This window comes from Mercenaria mercenaria, chromosome 4, assembly GCF_021730395.1.
Source record: "Mercenaria mercenaria strain notata chromosome 4, MADL_Memer_1, whole genome shotgun sequence".
Classification (NCBI taxonomy): Eukaryota; Metazoa; Mollusca; class Bivalvia; order Venerida; family Veneridae; genus Mercenaria; species Mercenaria mercenaria.
Genome location: NC_069364.1, coordinates 80,345,705 through 80,368,594, shown reverse-complemented (window position 1 = coordinate 80,368,594; position 22,890 = coordinate 80,345,705). Strand labels below are relative to the sequence as shown.

At 37.4% G+C, this 22,890-nt stretch overlaps 1 protein-coding gene across 4 annotated transcripts in view; it reads right to left on the bottom strand.

The window, feature by feature from the left end:
- The window catches only part of LOC123552273 (uncharacterized), an 89,398-nt gene that overhangs the window by 44,161 nt on the left and 22,347 nt on the right, over window positions 1–22,890 (bottom strand). For 2 of the 4 annotated variants that reach the window (XM_053541767.1, XM_053541769.1), the window contains 8 exons: window positions 22,324–22,398; window positions 21,266–21,613; window positions 20,431–20,590; window positions 17,468–17,568; window positions 16,044–16,243; window positions 13,626–13,740; window positions 6,013–6,152; window positions 4,979–5,140 (listed from right to left, as the gene is read on the bottom strand). In XM_053541767.1, coding sequence (XP_053397742.1) covers window positions 4,979–5,140; window positions 6,013–6,152; window positions 13,626–13,740; window positions 16,044–16,243; window positions 17,468–17,568; window positions 20,431–20,590; window positions 21,266–21,613; window positions 22,324–22,398 — 1,301 coding nt within the window. The remainder of the gene's footprint in view (window positions 1–4,978; window positions 5,141–6,012; window positions 6,153–13,625; window positions 13,741–16,043; window positions 16,244–17,467; window positions 17,569–20,430; window positions 20,591–21,265; window positions 21,614–22,323; window positions 22,399–22,890) is intronic. The other 2 variants (XM_053541768.1, XM_053541770.1) reach the window with 1 other exon arrangement.

Genomic DNA, 22,890 nt, shown 5'->3' with positions numbered 1-22,890 from the left:
ACAAAAAAGAAACAAAGTCCCATAACTCTGCAAATTTTTTTTCTAAAAAAACCTAACATGCCCCATGCACAACTACTGTTGGTACTGATCACTTGTGTGAAGTTTCATTAAATTGTGTCAAGGGGATGAGGAGAGATGGTGCACACAAGATTGTGTCTATGTATATAGTATAGTAACAAAAAAAAAACAAAGTCCCATAACTCTGCAAATTTTTTTTCTAAAAGAACCTAACATGCCCCATGCACAACTACTGCTGGTACTGATCACTTGTGTGAAGTTTCATTAAATTCTGTCAAGGGGATAAGGAGAGATGGTGCGCACAAGATTGCGTCTACGGACAGACGGACAGACAGACAGACAGACAACCTGAAACCAGTATACCCCCCCTTACAACTTTGTTGTCGGGGGGTACAATAATCATAATGACAGGCAGACTTATCAGTGTTCAAGGTAAGCAATGTAACTGCATATTTACACTGAAATACTACAATATGCACATGATTTATCCATTTGTACAAATTATGCCAGAGCTAAATATTGAATGCAAAACACAAACAAGAGGGCCATGATGGCCCTATATCGCTCACCTCTTATCATTGCACTTGAGGACAAGAAGGTCCTCAGAAAAAAATATCTAAGTCCAAAGGACAGGAACAACAAAGGGAAGAAATTTAACCAAAAAGAAAAAAAAATCTTACAAGGTATAGATATGTTAAAATACACCTAAAAATTGGAGGTACCATCCTACCATCCATGTTGTACCACAGAAAACTGGTCTCGTGTTTTCCCTACGGCCAATAATAAAAAAAGTTACTAAAAATAAGCTATTTATAGTAACGTAAAAGGGAAGTAATTAAAAAAAACAAGGCAGTCTGAAAGACAGCTAAATCCCCCGCCACTGCTATGGATAGTGAAAGGGTAAAACCTTTGATTTTAGCTGTGACTTTGACCTTGAACTGACATGGCTGACTCATGAATTCTGCACAACGTTTTGATGAGGTGATCATTTGACCAAAGTTTCATGAAAATCCTTCAAGGGGTTTAGGAGATACAGAGCTGTTCAGTTCTGACCTTGACCTTGAGTTGACATGGCTGACTCATGAGTTCTTGATGAGGTGATCATTTGACCCAAGTTTGATGAAAATCCTTCAAGGGGTTAAGGAGATACAGAGTGGACACCAAATGGAAGGCTCAAACCTTCGACCCTTAGTTGTGACCTTGACCTTGAGCTGGCATGGTTGACTCATAATTTCTGCACATCGTTCTGATGAGGTAATCATTTGACCCAAGTTTTATAAAATTCCTTCAAGGGGTTTAGGAGATAATTAGAGCAGACACAAAATGGAAGGCTCAAACCTTTGACCTTCAGTTGTGACCTTGACCTTGAGCCGACATGGCTGACTTATAAGTTCTGCACATCGCCTTGATGAGGTGATCGTTTGACACAAGTTTGATGAAAATCTTTCAAGGGGTTTAGGAGATACAGAGCGGACACAAAATGGAAGGTTCAAACCTTTGACCCTAAGTTGTGACCTTGACCTTGAGCCGGCATGACTGACTCATGGGTTCTGCACATCGTCTTGATGAGGTGATCATTTGACCCAAGTTTTATAAAATTCCTTCAAGGGGTTTAAGAGATATAGAGTGGACACAAAATGGCAGGCTCAAACCTTTGACCTCGAGTTGTGACCTTGACCTTGAACCGACAAGGCTGACTCATGGGTTCTGCACATCTTCTTGATGAGGTGATCATTTGACCCAAGTTTCATGAAAATCCTTCAAGGGGTTTAGGAGATATGGACCGGACACGATTTTGTTACGGACGGAAGGACGGACGCAGACCATTCCTATAATCCCTCCGCCACGGTGGGGGATTAAATATTGTAAGTGGACAAAAGAAGGATCTACCAAATAAATCTGTTGACATAAATGAAATTTCAGATCAGTATCTTCATTAGTTATGAGATATAACAATTTTAATTTGAAATAAAGGGAGGTAATTTGACATAAAATCAGTCCATAGTTATCTACCCTGATTGTCTCAGTCCAACTAATAACAATAATGAAATTTCAAATAAGTCCTGTAAGTACTTACTGATATAAATCCATTTTGATTACAATCAGGGGAGGTAATCAGATATAAAATAACTCTGGAACCTATGATTGGATCTGATTTGACATGGAATCCAAGATTTATTGTTGTTGAAGATATTTTGGAAGTTTGTATCAAATAAAACCATAAATGAAGTCTCTATATGGCTGCAAAAGCCAAAATAGCCAATTTTGGACCTTTAAGGGGCCATAACTCTGGAACCCATGATGGAATCTGGCCAGTTGAAGAAAGGAAGCAAGATCTTGTGGTGATACATGTTGTGTGCAAGACTGGTTAATATCAAATCATAAATGAAGCTGCTATTGTGCAGACAAGGTCAAAATAGCTAATTTTGGCCCTTTCAGGGCCCATAACTCTGGAACCCATTATGGGATCTGGCCGGTTCAAGAAAGGAACCGAGATCTTATAGTGACACAAGTTTTGTGCAAGTTTGATTAAATTCAAATCATAAATGAAGCTGCTGTTGTGCAGACAAGGTCAAAACAGCTAATTTTGGCCTCTGAACTCTGGAACCCATAATGTGATCTGGCCAGTTCAAGAAAGGAACCGAGATCTTATGTTGATACCAGTTGTTTGCAAGTTTGGTTAAAATCAAATCATAAATGAAGCTGCTATTGTGCAGACAAGGTCAAAATAGCTAATTTTGGCCCTTTCAGGGGCCATAACTCTGGAACCCATAATGGAATCTGGCCAGTTCAAGAAAGGAACCAAGATCTTATGGTGATACAAGTTGTGTGCCAGTTTGGTAAAAATCAAATCATAAATAAAGCTGCTATTGTGCAGACAAGGTCAAAATAGCTAATTTTGGCCCTTTCAGGGGCCATAACTCTGGAACCCATAATGGGATCTGGCCAGTTCAAGAAAGGAACAGTGATCTTATGGTGATACAAGTTGTGTGCAAGTTTGGTTAAAATAAAATCATAAATGAAACCACTATCGTGCAGACAAGAAATTGTTGACGCACGCACGAACTGACGACGGACGAAGGGTGATCACAAAATCTCACCTTGTCACTATGTGACAGGTGAGCTAAAAAATTCATGCATATTTTCAATTTCTAAACAGCTGATTTTCGATTCCGTAAAATATCTGACTGCTCATCAAACTCTTCATTCATATTCATTAAAGCAGTTCTCCTGTACACAAAATGTAAATCAACCTCACAGTCTCACACACAGTTTCTGGTTTCCGAGATACTCAGAAAAATTTAAGCGTGAAATTTATTTTCACTTCCGAAAGTGTTTTAACAACCTGTGTCAGAAATTTGGATACAAAATAGCTTGAAATTGTGTTTTTCTCTCTGTTTTGTAGGCTTTAGAGCAACAGCAACATAGTTTTGGTAATATGTCAAGATACAAGTTATATGACACAGAGAAGTGCCTACGCCTTTAGTATCGTGAGCAATGAAATGGGTCCAATCACTATTAAAGATGACTATGTTTTAGACTAGCTGACAAACTATGTAGAAGATCCTGTGTTAAAACGTAGAGCTGGTGAGACCTATATATCTCATTTTTCTCTGGCTACCTTGCCTAAATGATTCCTGTACCAATGACTCGTAATTGGTTTGAATTATGAGCTAGATAATTTCAGGGATCAGGCAAATCACTGTTTTACACTAACAACCTTCAACTAATGATAATCAGCTCAAACTCCTATAGGCTGGAGATACTATACTTGACTGGTCCTTTTGTTGAAGTTCCCGTCAGACGATGTCTTTGAATCAACAATATAAGAGTGCTAACGCACAGATGTTCAGCCTATGTCTTCTGAATTGAAGCTGCAATTCAATATGTTTGCCCTGTATCTTGGATTTTTTTTTAGTTTAATCATATTTTATTGTAATCATCACACAAGACATTATGGTAAATGTACATCAAGACAATAATATACAGATACATAAGTAAATATATATACAACAGCAAACTATCATTACGTCAAAACCTATATATTACTAATGTACATTAAGAAATATTCAGTAACTTTGCAAATGTGAGATAATACAAAAGGGTTGGACCACAAGTTTTGCTAACATTAGAAATCGGTCCGTCCCTGATATATTGTTAGACATATAAGGGGTAAATTTGAATATATGCAAAATTTGTATTTTTGATGTATTGAATAGTAATAGTAATTATAGTTGATTTGTTGTAAATAATAGACTTTGGGTCATTTATGGCTGATTTGGGTTGATTATGGTGATAGCTGGATGCCAGAATCACACTATGTTATATACTATTGTAAAAGGGAACCAGCTATCCGTTAGAGCAAGTACTTGTAAAATACTACATATGAATTTGGACCAATCAGAAACAAGCTCTATAAATAGCACCAATCAAAGCGCACTACTGCTAGGGTATAAATAGGCAGAGACACATAGTTTGGTAATCTACTGAGACAGTAGGAGAATTCAAGCTTACAGTCAAGGTCCAGCGTTATTGGTGAAGTATGGCCAAGGCATTGGGGTTAGACCTATATGGTAGTTGAATGCTATATGTGATAGCACTGAACATCCAAGATAACTTAAATCCAGTATATATTATTGTTACTGAGACACTGCTTGATAGCTGCCCTCGATCTATGGTGTGTAACATTATATAGTTTCTACTAATACTTATACAATAAATTTTCAAATTACCTTATTCAAAGTCCGACATAAAATTTTAACTACAAGACTCCAAAGTCACAGACTATGTGTGGCTATGACCTTCAAGTCTAATGGTCTACGTCTCGTGTGTGAAAAATGTCACATTAAAATGAATCCTCGTGCAAAATGTTTTCAAATCTTTCAAGGAGAAATTAAAAAAATTCAGCAATCCACCCATCTCATCTACAACTCACGTTAAATGTAATATGATAACTTACATGTATACACATCACAGGTAGATCTATATAGTTCAACAACTCGTGGTAATATTTGACGGCCATACAGGAGCTCAAAAACACCATCATCTTCTTCTTACGATTCTTCTTGAGGAACGTAAACAACAGTAGGAAACGCTTCTCAGATGGACACACTACATAGCCCTGAAATATACATCAGTAAATTACAGAATATGCTGTCAAGAAATGAAATTTTGTCATTTTTTTCCAATTTCCTAGATTTTCTAATATTTTTCTCAATTTTTTAATAATTTATTGTAAAATACTGTGTAACCTCTTTAGAGCATACACCAATGAGAAAACTGAAATGAGTTTCCTGTACAGAACATGTTGCTGTGGAGTCTTTATTCTGAACTTGTTTGTTTGTATTGGGTTAAACACTGTTTTTCAACAGTATTTCAGTAATGTAACATAGGGCATTTAACCTAACCAAAGTTCCTGAATTCTATACTTGTATTAACCTGTTCTCCACAACTGCCAACTTCTCCATATGAGCAAGAGGTGGAGGACGAATGACTTCAAACACAAGTGTCTTTATTAAATTGTCATGGAGAATCCTCATAAAGGATCCAATTCACAAACCCATGCTTCATAGACCTGCGCTATCCCTACTGATCTAAGAGAGCCTGCTTTCTATGTATGGAGGTAACTGTTCACTTGTTTGTTTGTTTTGGGTTAAACACTGTTTTTCAACAGTATTTCAGTTATGTAACGGCGGGCAGCTAATCTAATCAGTGTTCCTAGATTCAGTACTAGTACAAACCTGTTCTCCAAACTTCTCTACATGAATCAGCAGTGGAGGACGATTGATTTGAGACACAATGTCTTTTATCAAATCATCACGGAGAACATAAGCCTTGCCCAGGGCTCGAACTCGCGACCTCACAATTCGTAGATCAGCGCTCTCCCTATTGAGCTAAGCAGGTGGGCAGTATTAATGGTGGCTATGCAGTATTTCCCAAAATGACATTTCATGACTTATTTTGTATTCCCAAGTTTGCAGACATTAATCCTACCTGTTCTAAACCTTCTACTGTTGCCTGATCTTTCTTGTCATCTACCCCAACATACAGAGGCTCTTTCTTCAGCGATATTCTTGCTAAATCTTCAACTTTTCTAGTCTGGGTAGCAGAAAACAACATTGTCTGGCGTCTCTCTAAAAGAAATCAATAAGCTGTTTTAAAATGTAACTTTAATCACTGTTTTAAAATGTTACTGTGAAATCACTTGAATTCGCTGGCATGAAATTTCGCACAAACGTTTCGCGCGGGCTTTAATTCGCGCATTTTCAATTTTAGCAATGAAAAATATAATAAAAAATAATAATAGCGCTGTCTTAAATTCACGCATGGGTCCTAGCGCGAAATACGCGAAAATTCGTCCTACGCGAATAAAAACGATTTCACAGTATATATAAACAATACTGGGTGTGTGACCAAGCAAGGTGTGCACCCTCTCCCCTCCCATAAAAAGTCCAGTCTGGGTCCAGTAAAGGTATCTTATTTCATCTGGCATTTGGTATGGTTATATTTATTTAATTCATCCGAGCAGTCTGGTCAGGATCCAAGCTGTTCACTAACAGTTTCTCTAACTACAACAGGCTTTATAAGCAAACAGTATGGATCCATGCTGGTCGCAAATGCACTATGTTGGTTTTCTCATGGTGCGGCTCATATTTTATATTTTAACTTCTGTTGTTTCAAACATCGAGATTCTCACTTTATAATTTTCACTGTTACAGAGATATATCTAAATGTACAGGATTATAAATAATTTGAAATTCTTTCCAAAATGTATATCTGTAAAGAAACATGATATATAAATACTTCAAAAAATCCCCACAAAGATATTCCTCCATCTTGTAAAAAGAACTAGAAATTGCTTTTGTAAACAAGAGGGCCAAGATGGCCCTAGGTCGCTCACCTGAGAAACACACCATAATACACCATAACAGTGTAAACGTAGACCTAGTGATTGCATGGAAAAAAATATTCTGACCAAGTATCATTAAAATTAGAGCAAACACAAGTATTTTTTTTTTATTTGACCTAGTGACCTAGTTTTTGACCCCAGATGACCCATATTCGAACCTGACCTAGATTTTATCAAGGCAATCATTCTGACCAAATTTCACAGGGATCGAATTTAACGGTCGCTAACTCGCGAAATTCGAGTAAGAATCAAAAAATGCCAGTAGGAAATAATGGCACTCGAATATTTTTGCGACCGCGTCCGAAAATCAACGCATTTGCTCAAACTGTCCTTTGTGCTTTTTAAAACTACTTTAGGGTAATTTTACCGATAACCACGTGACCGATTGTAGACGCTTGTCGTTTTATACAAATGTAATTATCGGATATTTAAGTAAGCGTCTATACGATATTTGTTTACGATTTGCTCCCGTCGTTCGCAACATAAATGGAAAATGAATAAAATAACTAGTTTCTTCGGGAGAAAAAGGCCCGCGGAGGCTGACAATGACAGTGAAAGCAAGGGGAGTGACCCCAAAGAACATAAAGCAACATCGGCCGTTTCGACGACGAGTACTTTGGTTCGTACCGCTCAAACCACAAAGTCCCGGTCTAACCCCACGGCATCTGTCAAAACTGTAAAAAAGTGGGAATCCGAGCTAAATATAAAACTTTTGTATGAAACAAAAGAAAATGATGACAATATAAGTAGAAACGTTACACTGGTACCTTGTGGCTTTATTGTTAGAAATTTTCATGTAATAGACAGTGGATAAGTTTGTATGAATAAATAACAAAAACATTAGAGGTTTTTATAGTTTACTTTCAAGTCAGTCAGTAAACACAACAGCAGAGCTGTACATAAAACAACAAAAAATATCACTTTAGGTTATACAATTTAGTGAGCAAACAACCTCTAAATAATTGCTAGTGGAACTAACCATTTTGCCAGTGGAAAAAAATGGCACTAGCAAAAAATTGCTAGTGGAAAAAAAAGTTAAATTCGATCCCTGTTTCATGAAGATCAATTGAAAAATACAGCCTCTATCATATACACAAGGTTTTCCTTTGATTTGACCTAGTGACCTAGGTTTTGACCCCAGATGACCCATATTCAAACCTGACCTATTTTTATCAAAGCAATCATTCTGACTAAATTTCATGAAGATCAATTGAAAAATACAGCCTCTATCGCATACACAAGGTTTTTCTTTGATTTGACCTAGTGACCTAATTTTTGAACCAAGATGACCCATACTCAAAACTGACCAAGATTTTATCAATGCAATCATTCTGACTGAATTTCATGAAGATCAATTGAAAACTAGAAAATGCTTTTGTAAAAAAGCGCATGTCTCCCCCAATGCAAAGTCCTATAGGCAAGAAGTCAATAGGGGTCAGGAGCGAAAGTCAAAGAGACACTGATGGTTGGCTGCAATAGGATCATCTACTTGGCATGTCCAATCATCCCACTAAATTTCAACATTCTTGGCCTAGTGGTTCTCAAGTCACTGTTCAGGCTTCTGTGACCTTGACCTTCGATCAAGTGGCCTCAAAATAAATAGGGGTCATCTACTCTGCATGTCCAATCATCCTATTAAGTTTCAACATTGTAGGTCAAGTGGTTCTCAAGTTATTTCCAAAAAATGATTTTACACGAACAGGCCACTGTCACCTTGACCTTTAATACACTGACCCCAAAATCAATAGGGGTCATTCTACTCTGCATGTTCAATCATCCTATGAAGTTTCAACATTCTGGGTCGAGAGGTTCTCAAGTTATTGATTGGAAATGGTTTTCCATGTTCAGGCCCCTGTGGCCTTGACCTTTTACAGACTGACCCTAAAATCGTTAGGGGTCATCTACTCTGCTGACAATCATCCTATGAAGTTTCATCATTCTGTGTCAAGTGGTTCTCAAGTTACTGACCGGAAATGGCTTTCAATGTTCAAGCCCCTGTGACCTTGACCTTTTACAGAGTGACCCCAAAATCGTTAGGGGTCATCTACTCTGCATGACTAATCATACTATTAAGTTTCAACATTCTGGGTCAAGTGGTTCTCAAGTTACTGACTGGAAATGGTTTTCAATGTTCAGGCCCCTGTGACCTTGACCTTTAATGGAGTGACCCCAAAATCGATAGGGGTCATCTACTTTGCATGTACAATCATCCTATAAAGTTTCAATATTCTGGGTCAAGTGGTTCTCTAGTTATTGATCGGAAATGGTTTTCCATGTTCAAGCCCCTGTGACCTTGACCTTTGATGGAGTGACCCCAAAATCAATAGGGGTCATCTACTCTTCATGACCAATCATCCTATGAAGTTTCAACATTCTGGGTCAAGTGGTTCTCTAGTTATTGATCGGAAATGGTTTTCCATGTTCGGGCCCCTGTGACCTTGACCTTTGACAGAGTGACCCCAAAATCGATAGGGGTCATCTACTTTGCATGTACAATCATCCTATTAAGTTTCAACATTCTGGGTCAAGTGGTTCTCAAGTTATTGATTGGAAATTGTTTTCCATGTTCAGGCTCCTGTGACCTTGACCTTTAACAGAGTGACCCCAAAATCGATAGGGGTCATCTACTCTGCATGTTCAATCATTCTATGAAGTTTCAACATTCTGGGTCAAGTGGTTCTCTAGTTATTGATTGGAAATTGTTTTCCATGTTCAGGCTCCTGTGACCTTGACCTTTGACAGAGTGACCCCAAAATCGATAGGGGTCATCTACTCTGCATGTTCAATCATTCTATGAAGTTTCAACATTCTGGGTCAAGTGGTTCTCTAGTTATTGATCGGAAATGGTTTTCCATGTTCGGGCCCCTGTGACCTTGACCTTTGACAGAGTGACCCCAAAATCGATAGGGGTCATCTACTTTGCATGTACAATCATCCTATGAAGTTTCAACATTCTGCTTCAAGTGGTTCTCTAGTTATTGATTGGAAATGGTTTTCAATGTTTGGGCCCCTGTGACCTTGACCTTTGACAGAGTGACCCCAAAAACAATAGGGGTCATATACTCCAGCAGCCCTATAACCCTATGAAGTTTGAAGGTTCTAGGTCAAATGGTTCTCCAGTTATTGCTCAGAAAGTGTGACGTACGGACGGACGGAAGGACGGACGGAAAGGGCAAAAACAATATGTCTCCTGGGGGAGACACAAATATAGCCTCTATCTCATACACAAGGTTTTTCTTTGATTTGACCTAATGACCTACTTTTTGACCCCAGATGACCCCTATTCGAAGCTGACCTAGATTTCATCAAGGCAATCATTCTGACCAAAATTCATGAAGATTAATTGAAAAATACAGCCCCTATCGCATACACAAGGTTTTTCTTTAATTTGACCTAGTGACCTAGTTTTTGACCCCAGATGACCCATTTTCGAACTCGGCCTAGATTTCATCAAGGTAATCCTTCTGACAAAACTTCATGAAGATCAGTTGAAAAATACAGCCTCTATCGCATACACAAGCTAAATGTTGATGGACAGACAGACAGACGCCGGACATCGAGTGATCAGAAAAACTCACCTGAGCAATGCAGGTGAGCTAAAAAAAAAAATTATTGTAAGTGAACAAAAGAAGGATCTGCCAAATAAATCTGTTGACACCAATGAAATTTCAGATCAGTATCTTCATTAGTTATGGAGATATACCCATTTTAATTTGAAATAAAGGGAGGTAATTTGACATAAAATCAGTCCATAGTTATCTACCCTGATTGGCTCAACTAATGATAATAATAAAATTTCAAATAAGTCCTATAAGAACTAACTGATATAAATCCATTTTGATTACAATCAGGGGAGGTAATTAGATATAACATAACTCTGGAACCTATGATTGGATCTGATTTGTCATGGAATCCAAGATTTATTGTTGTTGAAGATATTTTGGAAGTTTGTATCAAATAAAACCATAAATGAAGTCTCTAATTGGCTGCAAAAACCAAAATAGCCAATTTTGGACCTTTAAGGGGCCATAACTCTGGAACCCATGATGGAATCTGACCAGTTCAAGAAAGGAACCAAGATCTTGTGGTAGTACAAGTTGTGTGCAAGTTTGGTTAAATTCAAATCATAAATGAAGCTGCTATTGTGCAGACAAGGTCAAAATAGCCAATTTTGGCCCTTTCAGGGGCCATAACTCTGGAACCCATTAGGGGATCTGGCTGGTTCAACAAAAGAACCAAGATCTTATGGTGATACAAGTTTTGTGCAAGTTTGATTAAATTCAAATCATAAATGAAGCTGCTATTGTGCAGACAAGGTCAAAATAGCTAATTCTGGCCCTTTCAGGGGCCATCACTCTGCAACCCATAATGGAATCTGGCCAGTTCAAGAAAGGAACCAAGATCTTATGGTGATACAAGTTGTGTGCAAGTTTGGTTAAAATAAACTCATAAATGAAGCTGCTATTGTGCAGACAAGGTAAAAATAGCTAATTTTGGCCCTTTCAGGGGCCATAACTCTGGAACCCATAATGGAATCTGGCCAGTTCAAGAAAGGAACCAAGATCTTATGGTGATACAAGTTGTGTGCCAGTTTGGTAAAAATCAAGTCATAAATAAAGCTGCTATTGTGCAGACAAGGTCAAAATAGCTAATTTTGGCCCTTTCAGGGGCCATAACTCTGGAACCCATAATGGGATCTGGCCAGTTCAAAAAAGGAACCGAGATCTTATGGTGATACAAGTTGTGTGCAAGTTTGGTTAAAATAAAATCATAAATGAAACCACTATCGTGCAGACAAAAAATTGTTGACGCACGGACGGATGGACGGACTGACGACGGACGAAGGGTGATCACAAAAGCTCACCTTGTCACTATGTGACAGGTGAGCTAAAAAGCGCATGTCTCCCCCAATGCAAAGTCCTATAGGCAAGAAGTCAATAGGGGTCAGAAGCGAAAGTCAAAGAGACACTGATGGTTGGCTGCAATAGGGATCATCTACTTGGCATGTCCAGTCATCCCGCTAAGTTTCAACACTCTTGGCCTAGTGGTTCTCAAGTCACTGTTCTGGCTCCTGTGACCTTGACCTTTGATCAAGTGACCCCAAAATTAATAGGGGTCATCTACTCTGCATGTCCAATCATCCTATTAAGTTTCAACATTCTAGGTAAAGTGGTTCTCAAGTTATTTTCCCGAAATGATTTTACATGACCAGGCCCCTGTGACCTTGACCTTTAATAGACTGACCCAAAAATCAATAGGGGTCATCTACTCTGCATGTTCAATCATCCTATGAAGTTTCAACATTCTGGGTCAAGTGGTTCTCAAGTTATTGATTGGAAATTGTTTTCCATGTTCAGGCTCCTGTGACCTTGACCTTTAACAGAGTGACCCCAAAATCGATAGGGGTCATCTACTCTGCATGTTCAATCATTCTATGAATTTTCAACATTCTGGGTCAAGTGGTTCTCAAGTTATTGATCGGAAACGGTTATCATTGTTCAGGCCCCTGTGGCCTTGACCTTTAAAGGAGTGACCCCAAAAACAAACTGGGGTCAGGTACTCTGCAGGAATAATCATCCTATGAAGTTTCAACATTCTGGGTCGAGATGTTCTCAAATTATTGATCGAAAACGGTTTTCGATGTTCAGGCCCCTGTGACCTTGACCTTTAACAGAATGACCCCAAAATGGATAGGGGTCATCTACTCTGCATGACCAAACATCCTATTAAGTTTCAACATTCTGGGTCAAGTGGTTCTCAAGTTACTGACCGGAAATGGTTTTCAATGTTCAGGCCCCTGTGACCTTGACCTTCAACAGAGTGACCCCAAAATCAATAGGGGTCATCTTCTCTGCATGACCAATCATTCTATGAAGTTTCAACATTCTTGGTCAAGTCATTCTCAAGATATTGATCGGAAATGGTTTTCCATGTTCAGGCCCCTGTGACCTTGATCTTCGACGGAGTGACCCCAAAATCAATAGGGGCCATCTACTGTGCATAACCAATCATCCTATGAAGTTTCAACATTCTGGGTCAAGTCGTTCTCGAGTTATTGATCGGAAAGGGTTTTCCATGTTCAGGCCCGTGACCTTGACCTTTGACGGAGTGACCCCAAAAACAATAGGGGTCGTCTCCTCCATAAGCCCTACCAACCTATGAAGTTTGAAGGTTCTAGGTCAAATGGTTCTCCAGTTATTGCTCGGAAATGAAGTGTGACGTACGGACGGACGGATAGGGCAAAAACAATATGTCTCCCCAAGAGGGGGGGAGACATAATAATTATTATTTAACTTTTTTTCATATTAATATGATTGTATTAATATGATATAACTCATTTTAACTTTTAAACTCCTTTAAGTTATCTCAAATATCAACACTTTTTCATACTGACATTCAAATTTCATAACAGGTGAGTAACAATATTTGTCACATCAGCTTCATATGGGTCATCATGTTAAAAAGTTAGATACACACTAGTTATAAATGCAGATGATATGCATCTGCATTTATAACTAGTGTGTATCTAACTTTAATAATAAAAAGATTAGGGGGATTATAGTTAAAAATCATTTCTTACAATGTTCTAGTAAGTCACTGGAATAATATCACTGTCTTACTTAAATAATATATGTGAAACTTGTGATTCAGAATAAGTTTCCTTCACAAAATAGATTAATATAAGCTGTTAACTCACTTGGCAAAAGTTTGATAATTTGTTTCATTTCCTCCTCAAACCCGACGTCCAGTATACGGTCAGCCTCATCTATTATCAGACACTGTAGATTCTTGTACATGAAATCCTGAGTATTCTGGGAACACAATGTATATTATATAAATATTGCATTCCTGAGAGGGTGATATGAAAAATGTTCACCACGAGATATATGAATATTGACCAAGGCGCCAGCCGAGGTCTATATTCATATTTCGAGTGGTGAACATTTTTCATATCCCCCTCTCAGGAATGCAATATTTATTTTATTATACCGAAAGCTTATAATGGTCAAAGCATTTACTTGAAAATCAACATAATAATTTATTTAACATTAAAAGGTAATTACTAAACAAATAATGAAGACAGAATTAAAGAGTCTTTACTTGTTAGCACTCATAATTTGTGGCGACTTTGCTTTGTAATAAGACTTTTTTGGATAAATTTAGTCGAGACGTTTACATATCGCCGGCCCCTATATTTATTCTAATATTTCAACATTGCATCAACCAGTAACATTCGAAAAACGGCGATAACTTTCTTTTTTTCTAAACGAAACATATAAGTGTGAGCACTCATTTTCTTAGTTAGATCATTTCCAAACTTACTGTAGTAGTTTCGATTCAATATTTGATGAAATTTTTTTCGAAATATTTTGCACGTAGCATAAAAAAGAAACGGCTGTTCGCACATGCAAGAGCACCAGAAAAGGGTAACTTAATCCTAACTTATAATTATACAAGTGCCTCGTCTGAAAATTTATCGACTCAGTCTTTTAATCAATGTGAAAGTATCAATCTCTCAACAGGTGATATGAAAAAATAATATCACATGCGCAGAAAAACAAAATAACACTGTTGCGCATGTAATATGAAATTATGGATCATATCACCTGCGCAGAAATTGAAAATAACGATTTTCGCATGTGATATAAAATCACTAGGGAATATAATATATTATTCAAGTTAAACTAATGGCAAATTTGGGAAATTTACACTGGACATTTATGTGAGGTATAATAAAACTAATTACTATAACAGGCAGTAAAGAGATAAAAAAACATTTCCAAAATGTCAGCAGTTCCTTAAAACATGTGAAGAGTACGTATCAAATTTATGTTCTTTCTATAAAACAAGCACCCATGATAACAATCAAGATTCTCTGAGTAACACACACGCTCCATAAATGGCACACTTGACACTGGCAGTTGAATTGCTCTGACTTAAAATCTATATCACTAAATCACAACAGTGCATTGGGTGCAAAAATAAGGCCACTTCCTTGAAGTCCAAGGATGCATCTTAGAGGTCAAAATTGTGAAGATTCCCTGAAAATACATAATCACAGCTTTGACCTTGAACATACTTGTACACTTTTAATCTTTTTTTACTAATTCAAAAAATACAGGTATTAAAAAGTAGCCTCAACTCAAAGCATAAACCAAATATAGTATCTGTGAATTCACCTTAGAGGCACTAACAAGAGTTTTGTATGTGAACTTCACCTTAGAGGCACTGACCACATTTTTGCATGTGACCTTCACCTTAAAGGCACTAACCAGATTTTTGCATGTGACCTTCACCTTAGAGGCACTAACCAGATTTTTGCATGTGACCTTCATCCTAAAGGCACTGGCCAGATTCTTGCCCCAGATTCTTGCATGTGATCAGATTTTTTAATGTGACATTCACCTTAGAAGCACTGACCCGATTTTTGTATGTGAACTTCACCTTAGAGGCATTGACCAGAATTTTGTATGTGACCTTCACCTTAGAGGCACTGACCAGATTTTTGTATGTGACCTTCACCTAGAGGCACTGACCACATTTTTGTATGTAACCTTCACCTTTAGAGGCACTGGCCAGATTCTTGCATGTGACCTTCACCTTAGAGGCATTGACCAGAACCTTGCATGACACCTTGGAGGCAATGACCAGATTCTTGTATGTCACCTTCACCTTAGAGGCACTGACCAGATTCTTGCATGTGACCTTCACCTTAGAGGCACGACCAGATTCTTGTATGTGACCTTCACCTTAGAGGTGCTGACCAGATTCTTGCATGTGACCTTCACCTTAGAGGCACTGACCAGATTCTTGCATGTGACCTTCATCTTAGAGGCACTGACCAGAACCTTGAATGTGACCTTCACCTTAGAGGCACTGATCAGATCCACCTTCATGTCAGAGGCACTGACCAGAACACCTTGCATGTGACCTTCACTTTAAGAGATGCTGTACAGATTCTTGCATGTGACCCACCTTCTCATCATGCCTTGTGTTTTGTGTAAAAGTCTCAACAAGAAAAAATATACCTATTTCAAATTCTAACCTAACTGAAAAATCCCTTAATATTTCCGACATAACTGTAAAAACGTAAAGACAAACCCATATGTATTACCTGTAAATGATCTAGAAGCCTACCAGGTGTAGCTACTAATATATTCACGCCTTTCCCAAGCTTTTTTGCCTCCTCCTGTCTGTTGGTCCCGCCCATAATGAGGCCATATGTGTGACAGTGATATTTCAGTAACTCCTTTAATACTCCAAATGTCTGCATGGACAGCTCTCGAGTTGGTGATATAACTATTACACCAGTACCTGGTGAAGACAGAATAATTACTGTACATTCAGTAATGTTCACAAGCAATACATAAATACAACACACTTGTGAACAGTCAGCTGCATCAGAAAAACATCCAACTTCAAAATATATAGTCTTGTCCCCATGAATACATGTCTAATGTCTACAAAATCGCAAAATAAAATGGCCATAAACATCATTAAAACTACAGTAGATGACTGATTAGAAAAAACACCAAGAACACTGCCTTGTGGGTGCAGACGCTCCTCTGATTTTTTTGTCTCCGTATAATAGAAATATTGAGCTACCCTTGATTTTCTAAGTCCAAAACGGGCCATAATTCTTGCAAAAAAGCAATGCAGAGTTACAGTACTTGCTGTGCAGTTTCAGCTTTTAATGGCAAATAACTGCTCCAAGTTTTAAAGCAATAGCATTGATCGTAAAGGAGAAAAGTTGACCTAAACGCAAAACTTAACCAAGAAATCTGATATTTTCTAAGTCCAAAAGGGGCCATAATTCTTGCAAAAAGCAGGATGGAGTTATGTTTCTTGCTGTACTGAGTCAGCTAATGATGGTGAACAAGTGTTGCAAGTTTCAAAGCAATAGCTTTAATAGTTTAGGAGAAAAGCTGACCTAAACGCAAAACTTAACCAAGAAATCTGATATTTTCTAAGTCCAAAAGGGGCCATAATTCTTGCAAAAAGCAGTATGGAGTTATGTTTCTTGCTGCACTGAGTCAGCTGTTGATGATGAACAAGTGTTGCAAGTTTCAAAGCAATAGCTTTGATAGTTTAGGAGAAAAGCTGACCTAAACATAAAACTTAACCAGGCAACGCAGACACCGATATCAAGTGATGACAATAACTCATTTCTTTTCAAAAAATCAGATGAGCTAAAAATTAGTAAAAATTTTATAAGTATTATACTCATGCAGCATATAATATATTCTAACACAGAATAATGTGTACTATTGCTAAAAAATCTGCATTGTTGTTAACAGTCGCCTGTTACTTACTACTGCACACAATTACTTTATATATTTAGTAAAGTGGAACATATCTCATCAGGATTTTTTATAGTTTAAGTAATTATCTAAAGATAGACAATGGAAGTCTTTAAGGAAAAATTAAAAATAGGGCTGTCATTGTTAATCATGACACCATGTATTAACAATATGGTGAAGTCAAAGAAATATCCTTACTGAGTTCTAGAGAATCAATCTATATTTTCAAAATCATTACCATTTCTGGGCATAAACTTGAGATTATATAGAAGTTCAACAGCTGGCAAGAGGAAGGCGAGGGTTTTACCACTACCAGTCTTTGCTGCTCCCATCAAATCCCTGAAATAGTTAAGTAAATATTCAACATTAATTACATAATTCATTGTCATCCAGTCTGTAAGACATTAAATTTATGATCAGCACATTCTGTATCTAGCCGGGAGTATGAGTTATATCAGCGGGCCATTTCACTACATCAAATGCTAAAATATAATATAAACAAGAGGCTCAATGACCCTAAAGCACTCACCTGTGTACAAGGCTTCAAGTGTGTTTGTATAAGTACAGAGTTAGGTTTCTTCTATGTTAACCTATATTATATACATGTCACACACATTTTTGAACCTCGGGCAATAGTTTGAACAATTACGGCAGACATTACAAATCTGATATCACATGCCAAATATCAAGGCTGTAGCTATTACTGATTCAGAGAAGAAGATTTTCAAAGTTTCTTATATAAAAGCCTATAGTAAGTACATGTCAGACACAGGGGCGTGGCCATTTTTTTGACCTTAGGGCAATAATTTGGACAAGTATGGTAGAGAGTCGAACACTTATATCACATGCTTAATACCAAAGCTCTAAAGAAAAGGATTTTTAAAGTCTGACAGCTGAAGACCTATTTTTAACCAAAAAGACCCATATGTTCAATGAAATGGAACCATTTGAACAACTTTGAAAGAGGGCTACCCAGAGATCATTTGTTTAAAGATTCATCAAAATCCATTCAGTGGTTGTGGAGGAGATGCTGTTTAAAGAAATTGTTGAAAAGTGACCACGGCCTCTGGCGGCCATGTTTTTTGACGAATCCGAAAAAATTGAACAATTTTTGTATAAGGTCACACAAGGACAATTTGTGTGAAATCATTTTAAAATCGGGCTAACAGTTTTATACAACAAGATTTTCTAAGTTTCTACTATATACATAATAGGAAAAGTGACCAAGCCCCCTGGCAGCCATGTTTTTTGATGAATCAAAATAATTTGAATAATATTGCCAGAGGGTCACACAAGGACAATTTGTGTAAAATTATTTTAAAATCCAGAGAGCAGTTTCACACAAGAAGGTCTTTTTAATTTCCACTATATACATATAGGGAAAAGTGACCACGTCCCCTGGCGGCCATGTTTTTTGACGAATCGGTATAATTTGAATAATCTTGGTAGAGGGTGACATAAGGACCATTTGTGTGAAATTATTTCAAAATTGGACCATTTGTTTAGGAGGAGATGCCGTTTGAAGATTTTTCTATTTTTAGCTCTGGCAGCCCCTATGTGCAACCAAGCGGAACCATTTAAACAACTTTGGTAGAGGACCTTCCAAGGAACATTCATGCAAAGTTTCATTAAATTCCATTCAGTGGTTTTGGAGGAGATGTCTTTTCAATACAAATGTTGACAACCGACGGATGCACGCACACAAGACAGATGACGAACACAGCGTGATTACAATAGCTCACCATGACCATTGCTCAGGTGAGCTAAAAAAGGTTCTTTCAGCTGTATGACAACAGTCTCCTTGTTTCTATTGCAAATTTTATCAAATTTATATATAAACTAGAGCTATCACTAAAGGTGATGAATGTACCCCCCACATGCACTGACACAGTACATTGCTGTTTGACACACACAAAACTGCATAATATGTGGACTGTATGTATATAGACTGTATGTATACAGTATAGTTACAAAAAACAAAGTCCCATAACTATGCAGAATATTTATCTAAAAGAATGTAACATGCCCCATGCACAACTAGGGTTGGTATTGATCACTTGTGTGAAGTTCCATTAAATTGTGTGCAAGGGTTTGGTAGATTAGGCACGCACAAGATTGCATATGCAGACTGTATGTACATAGTATGTTAACAAGAAACAAAGTCCCATAACTCTGCAATTTTTGTCGCTGAAAGAACCTAACATATCCCATGCACAACTACTGTTGTTACTGATCAGTTGTATGAAGTTTCATTAAATTGTGTCAAGGGGATGAGGAGAGATGGTGCCCACAAGATTGTGTCTATGTATATAGTATAGTAACAAAAAACAAAGTCCCATAACTCTGCAAAAATTTTTTCTAAAAGAACCTTACATGCCCCATGCACAACTACTGTTGGTACTGATCACTTGTGTGAAGTGGCATTAAATTGTGTCCAGGGAATGAGAAGAGATGGTGCGCACAAGATTGTGTCTATGTATATAGTATAGTAACAAAAAAACAAAGTCCCATAACTCTGCAAATTTTTTTTCTAAAAGAACCTAACATGCCCCATGCACAACTACTGTTGGTACTGATCACTTGTGTGAAGTTTCATTAAATTCTGTCAAGGGGATAAGGACAGATGGTGCGCACAAGATTGCGTCTACGGACAGACGGCCAGACGGACAGACAGACAGACAGACAACCTGAAACCAGTATACCCCCCCTTACAACTTTGTTGTCGGGGGGTACAATAAATTTATTCTTATTTTAAGATGACCTTATAATAAGTTATTTGAAGTTTTTGTCTATTGCTCACCAAACAGCAAACGGCTGTTTTATATTTGACAAAAGCTCACAGTAATACGTAGGAATACATATCTGTTATTTATCACAGTATGTTCATTCTACTTGGTTTTAATAAAATCTGTGAAATCCTTCAAAAGCATAGAATGCAACCAAGCAACATAACAGCAAACTCAGTTTTACATAATGCAGCTTATAACTGAAGTTATTTGACTTCTTTCAAGCTTTAAATGGTCGTGGCTATTTCATAGTTAAGTACCATAGACCTTCTATAAACAGGTTGGATGGCATCCTTGCACTGAAGGGCAGGTGATTTGAAGCAGACGACATTAACCACTTGGTCATGTGGCCCCCACTACGACATGAATGTTTCAAAATGATATAATATTTGCTTATATTCAATCAGTTCAATACCTTCCTTCAAGAAGATGTGGTATAGCATTGGCCTGTATTTCTGTCATATGTGTGAATCCCATATCCTTGATACCATCTAATGTGTTAGCGCATACCCGACCCTCAAGGCTCTTGAAGGACTTGTCTGTAACTATACCAACACCTAGTGAACTCCCTGGCACTGAAACACATTAAATATTTAATCAGAATATTTTTCTAGAGACTCTTGCTTAGTTCTATATAGCTGTCTAAATTCTGGCTTAATATAAACTTGTAATCCTGTCCTCAATTCTAGATTCAAATCTACAAATTTGTCCAGATTTTATACTGCAAATATATGCAGCTGCACTATATTACATACAGTTGCAAATACAAGCAAACATAACTGGGAAGACTTGGACATGTTTATAGTTATTATAATTATATATATATATAATTAATGCCTCTGGGGTGTATCACTCCATAAAATAAGGGAATCACTGACAACAGTTACTGTCAAAATTATGTGATTGATTTCAAGGCTACTCGGTATAGATTTTTTTAGGCAGCCCGGCTGGCACGCTCTGAAAACATTTTGTAGCCTGACAGAATTTACTGGTAGCCCCTGGGCTCTAGACATAAGATTTCTGAAACCCTGTTTAAATATTTTTCTACTTTTTAGCTTTAGCAGCCCCTAAAAGGGGCAAGGTGCCCCCATTTAAACAAAACTGAGAGAGGACCGTACAATGAATTTACATACCAAGTTTACAGAAGATCCATTCATGAAGCAGTTCATGAGAAGGTATAATATTTTAAGCTTTAGCAGCCCCTAAAAAGGACCAAGTTCCCCCACAGATCTATTTACGCAAAAACTTACATGTCTGCTCCTCTGGAGGTTTTATATCAGTGCTCTCCTCTTCATCTGCCTCTTCTTCTTCTATCTCACCATCACTGTCTTTCTCTGAATCATCACTCTCCATCTCATCCTTAACACCTGAGTCATCAACTTCATCACTTTCATTTTCACTGTTTTCATCACTAGATTCATCATCAATATCATCAGTCATTTTCTTTGAATCATTAGTCACTGCCTTCCTATTTCCTTGCTTCAGTTTTTTAGAATGACCTGCTGGTTCTGTATCACTATCATCGTCACTGTCCTCGGAACTGTCAGGTTTTGTCTTTTCTAATTTCATTTTCTTTTTACTGACATCCTCAGCAACTGCTATAATAACAGTAATTACAAGATCAATCATTTTATATGTTGTAATTGTCATTTCAGACTTTAATAAATGAATGAAATATGATTAACTTCAAGAACCAACATCATCAACTTTCACTATCTGCTTTACTGTTTCAACACCATTACAAATGAAACATGCAAAAAAGAAGCATCTGAACATAGTGCTTTTATTAACAGATCATCATGTGCAGCAATAAAATTATATTGTTTCATATAGTCTCTCAAGGAGTGATCTACGTAACCACATATTTTACTGGCAAATTACAAACTTTTTTTCTACAGTTCCTCTTACATCAGCCTATTCCCCTTGGTAGTGATACTGTACTTAGTATGCACATAGAACACATAAGCAAGCCTTCTCTCCAAGCAACATATGAACAGAAACCATCTAGCTGTTAAGGCCAATATAAACACAGCATCTAAGCATTACTTTGGGTAATCAGACCAGTAATGTATGACTATGATAAACATTTGCAGTGTGTTTCCACATGCGCTAGAGACCACCTGTGAAATGAGACCATCAGGCTCTAAAGATAACTGGTTTCATTTCAAATGAAAATACCTGCAGTGTATTTTTACCTATGTATAATAGCCACAAGCAAATAAAGATCAATTTTGTGCTCTTTCAAGTGTGGTCTTTAAACATAGGTGTGGCTTTTACATTACACTGTAAAAAATGTAAACACATGTACCTTTAACCTCCTCCAATTTTCTTTTCTTCTTCTTTTTCTTTTGATCTTGTGCAAGTTTGTTTTCATTTGTCACAGCTGGGATTGAAACAACAGTAAACAAAAAAAAATTCAAGTGTAAGCATAGATTCTCTTAAAATAAGTATATCAGCTATTTAAATCGTACTGGTTACATCTTTTTTTTTCACAAGATGTCAAATATTTTCTTAATTTCACACGGACAGCTTATACAGCAACAAATTACGGTCTTTTCATTTCCTTTCATTAACCTTTAGCCTGCTAAATTTCTGAAAACGGACTGGTCCATTCAATTTGGGCAGTACCATTAATTTTATCATTTGAGGGGTGTTCAGTGAAAATTTACTGACTGAACAGCGAATAGTGCAGACCATGATCAGGCTGCACAGATGTGCAGGCTGATCTTGGTCTACACTAGCTGCAAAGGCAGAATCACTTGCCGCCAGCAGGCTAAAGGTTAAAAACAAATGCACCAAGGATCTATTTCACACATATAAAACAAGAGCTGTCTCCATAGGATGACACATGCCCCCGATGGCACTTTGAATGAAT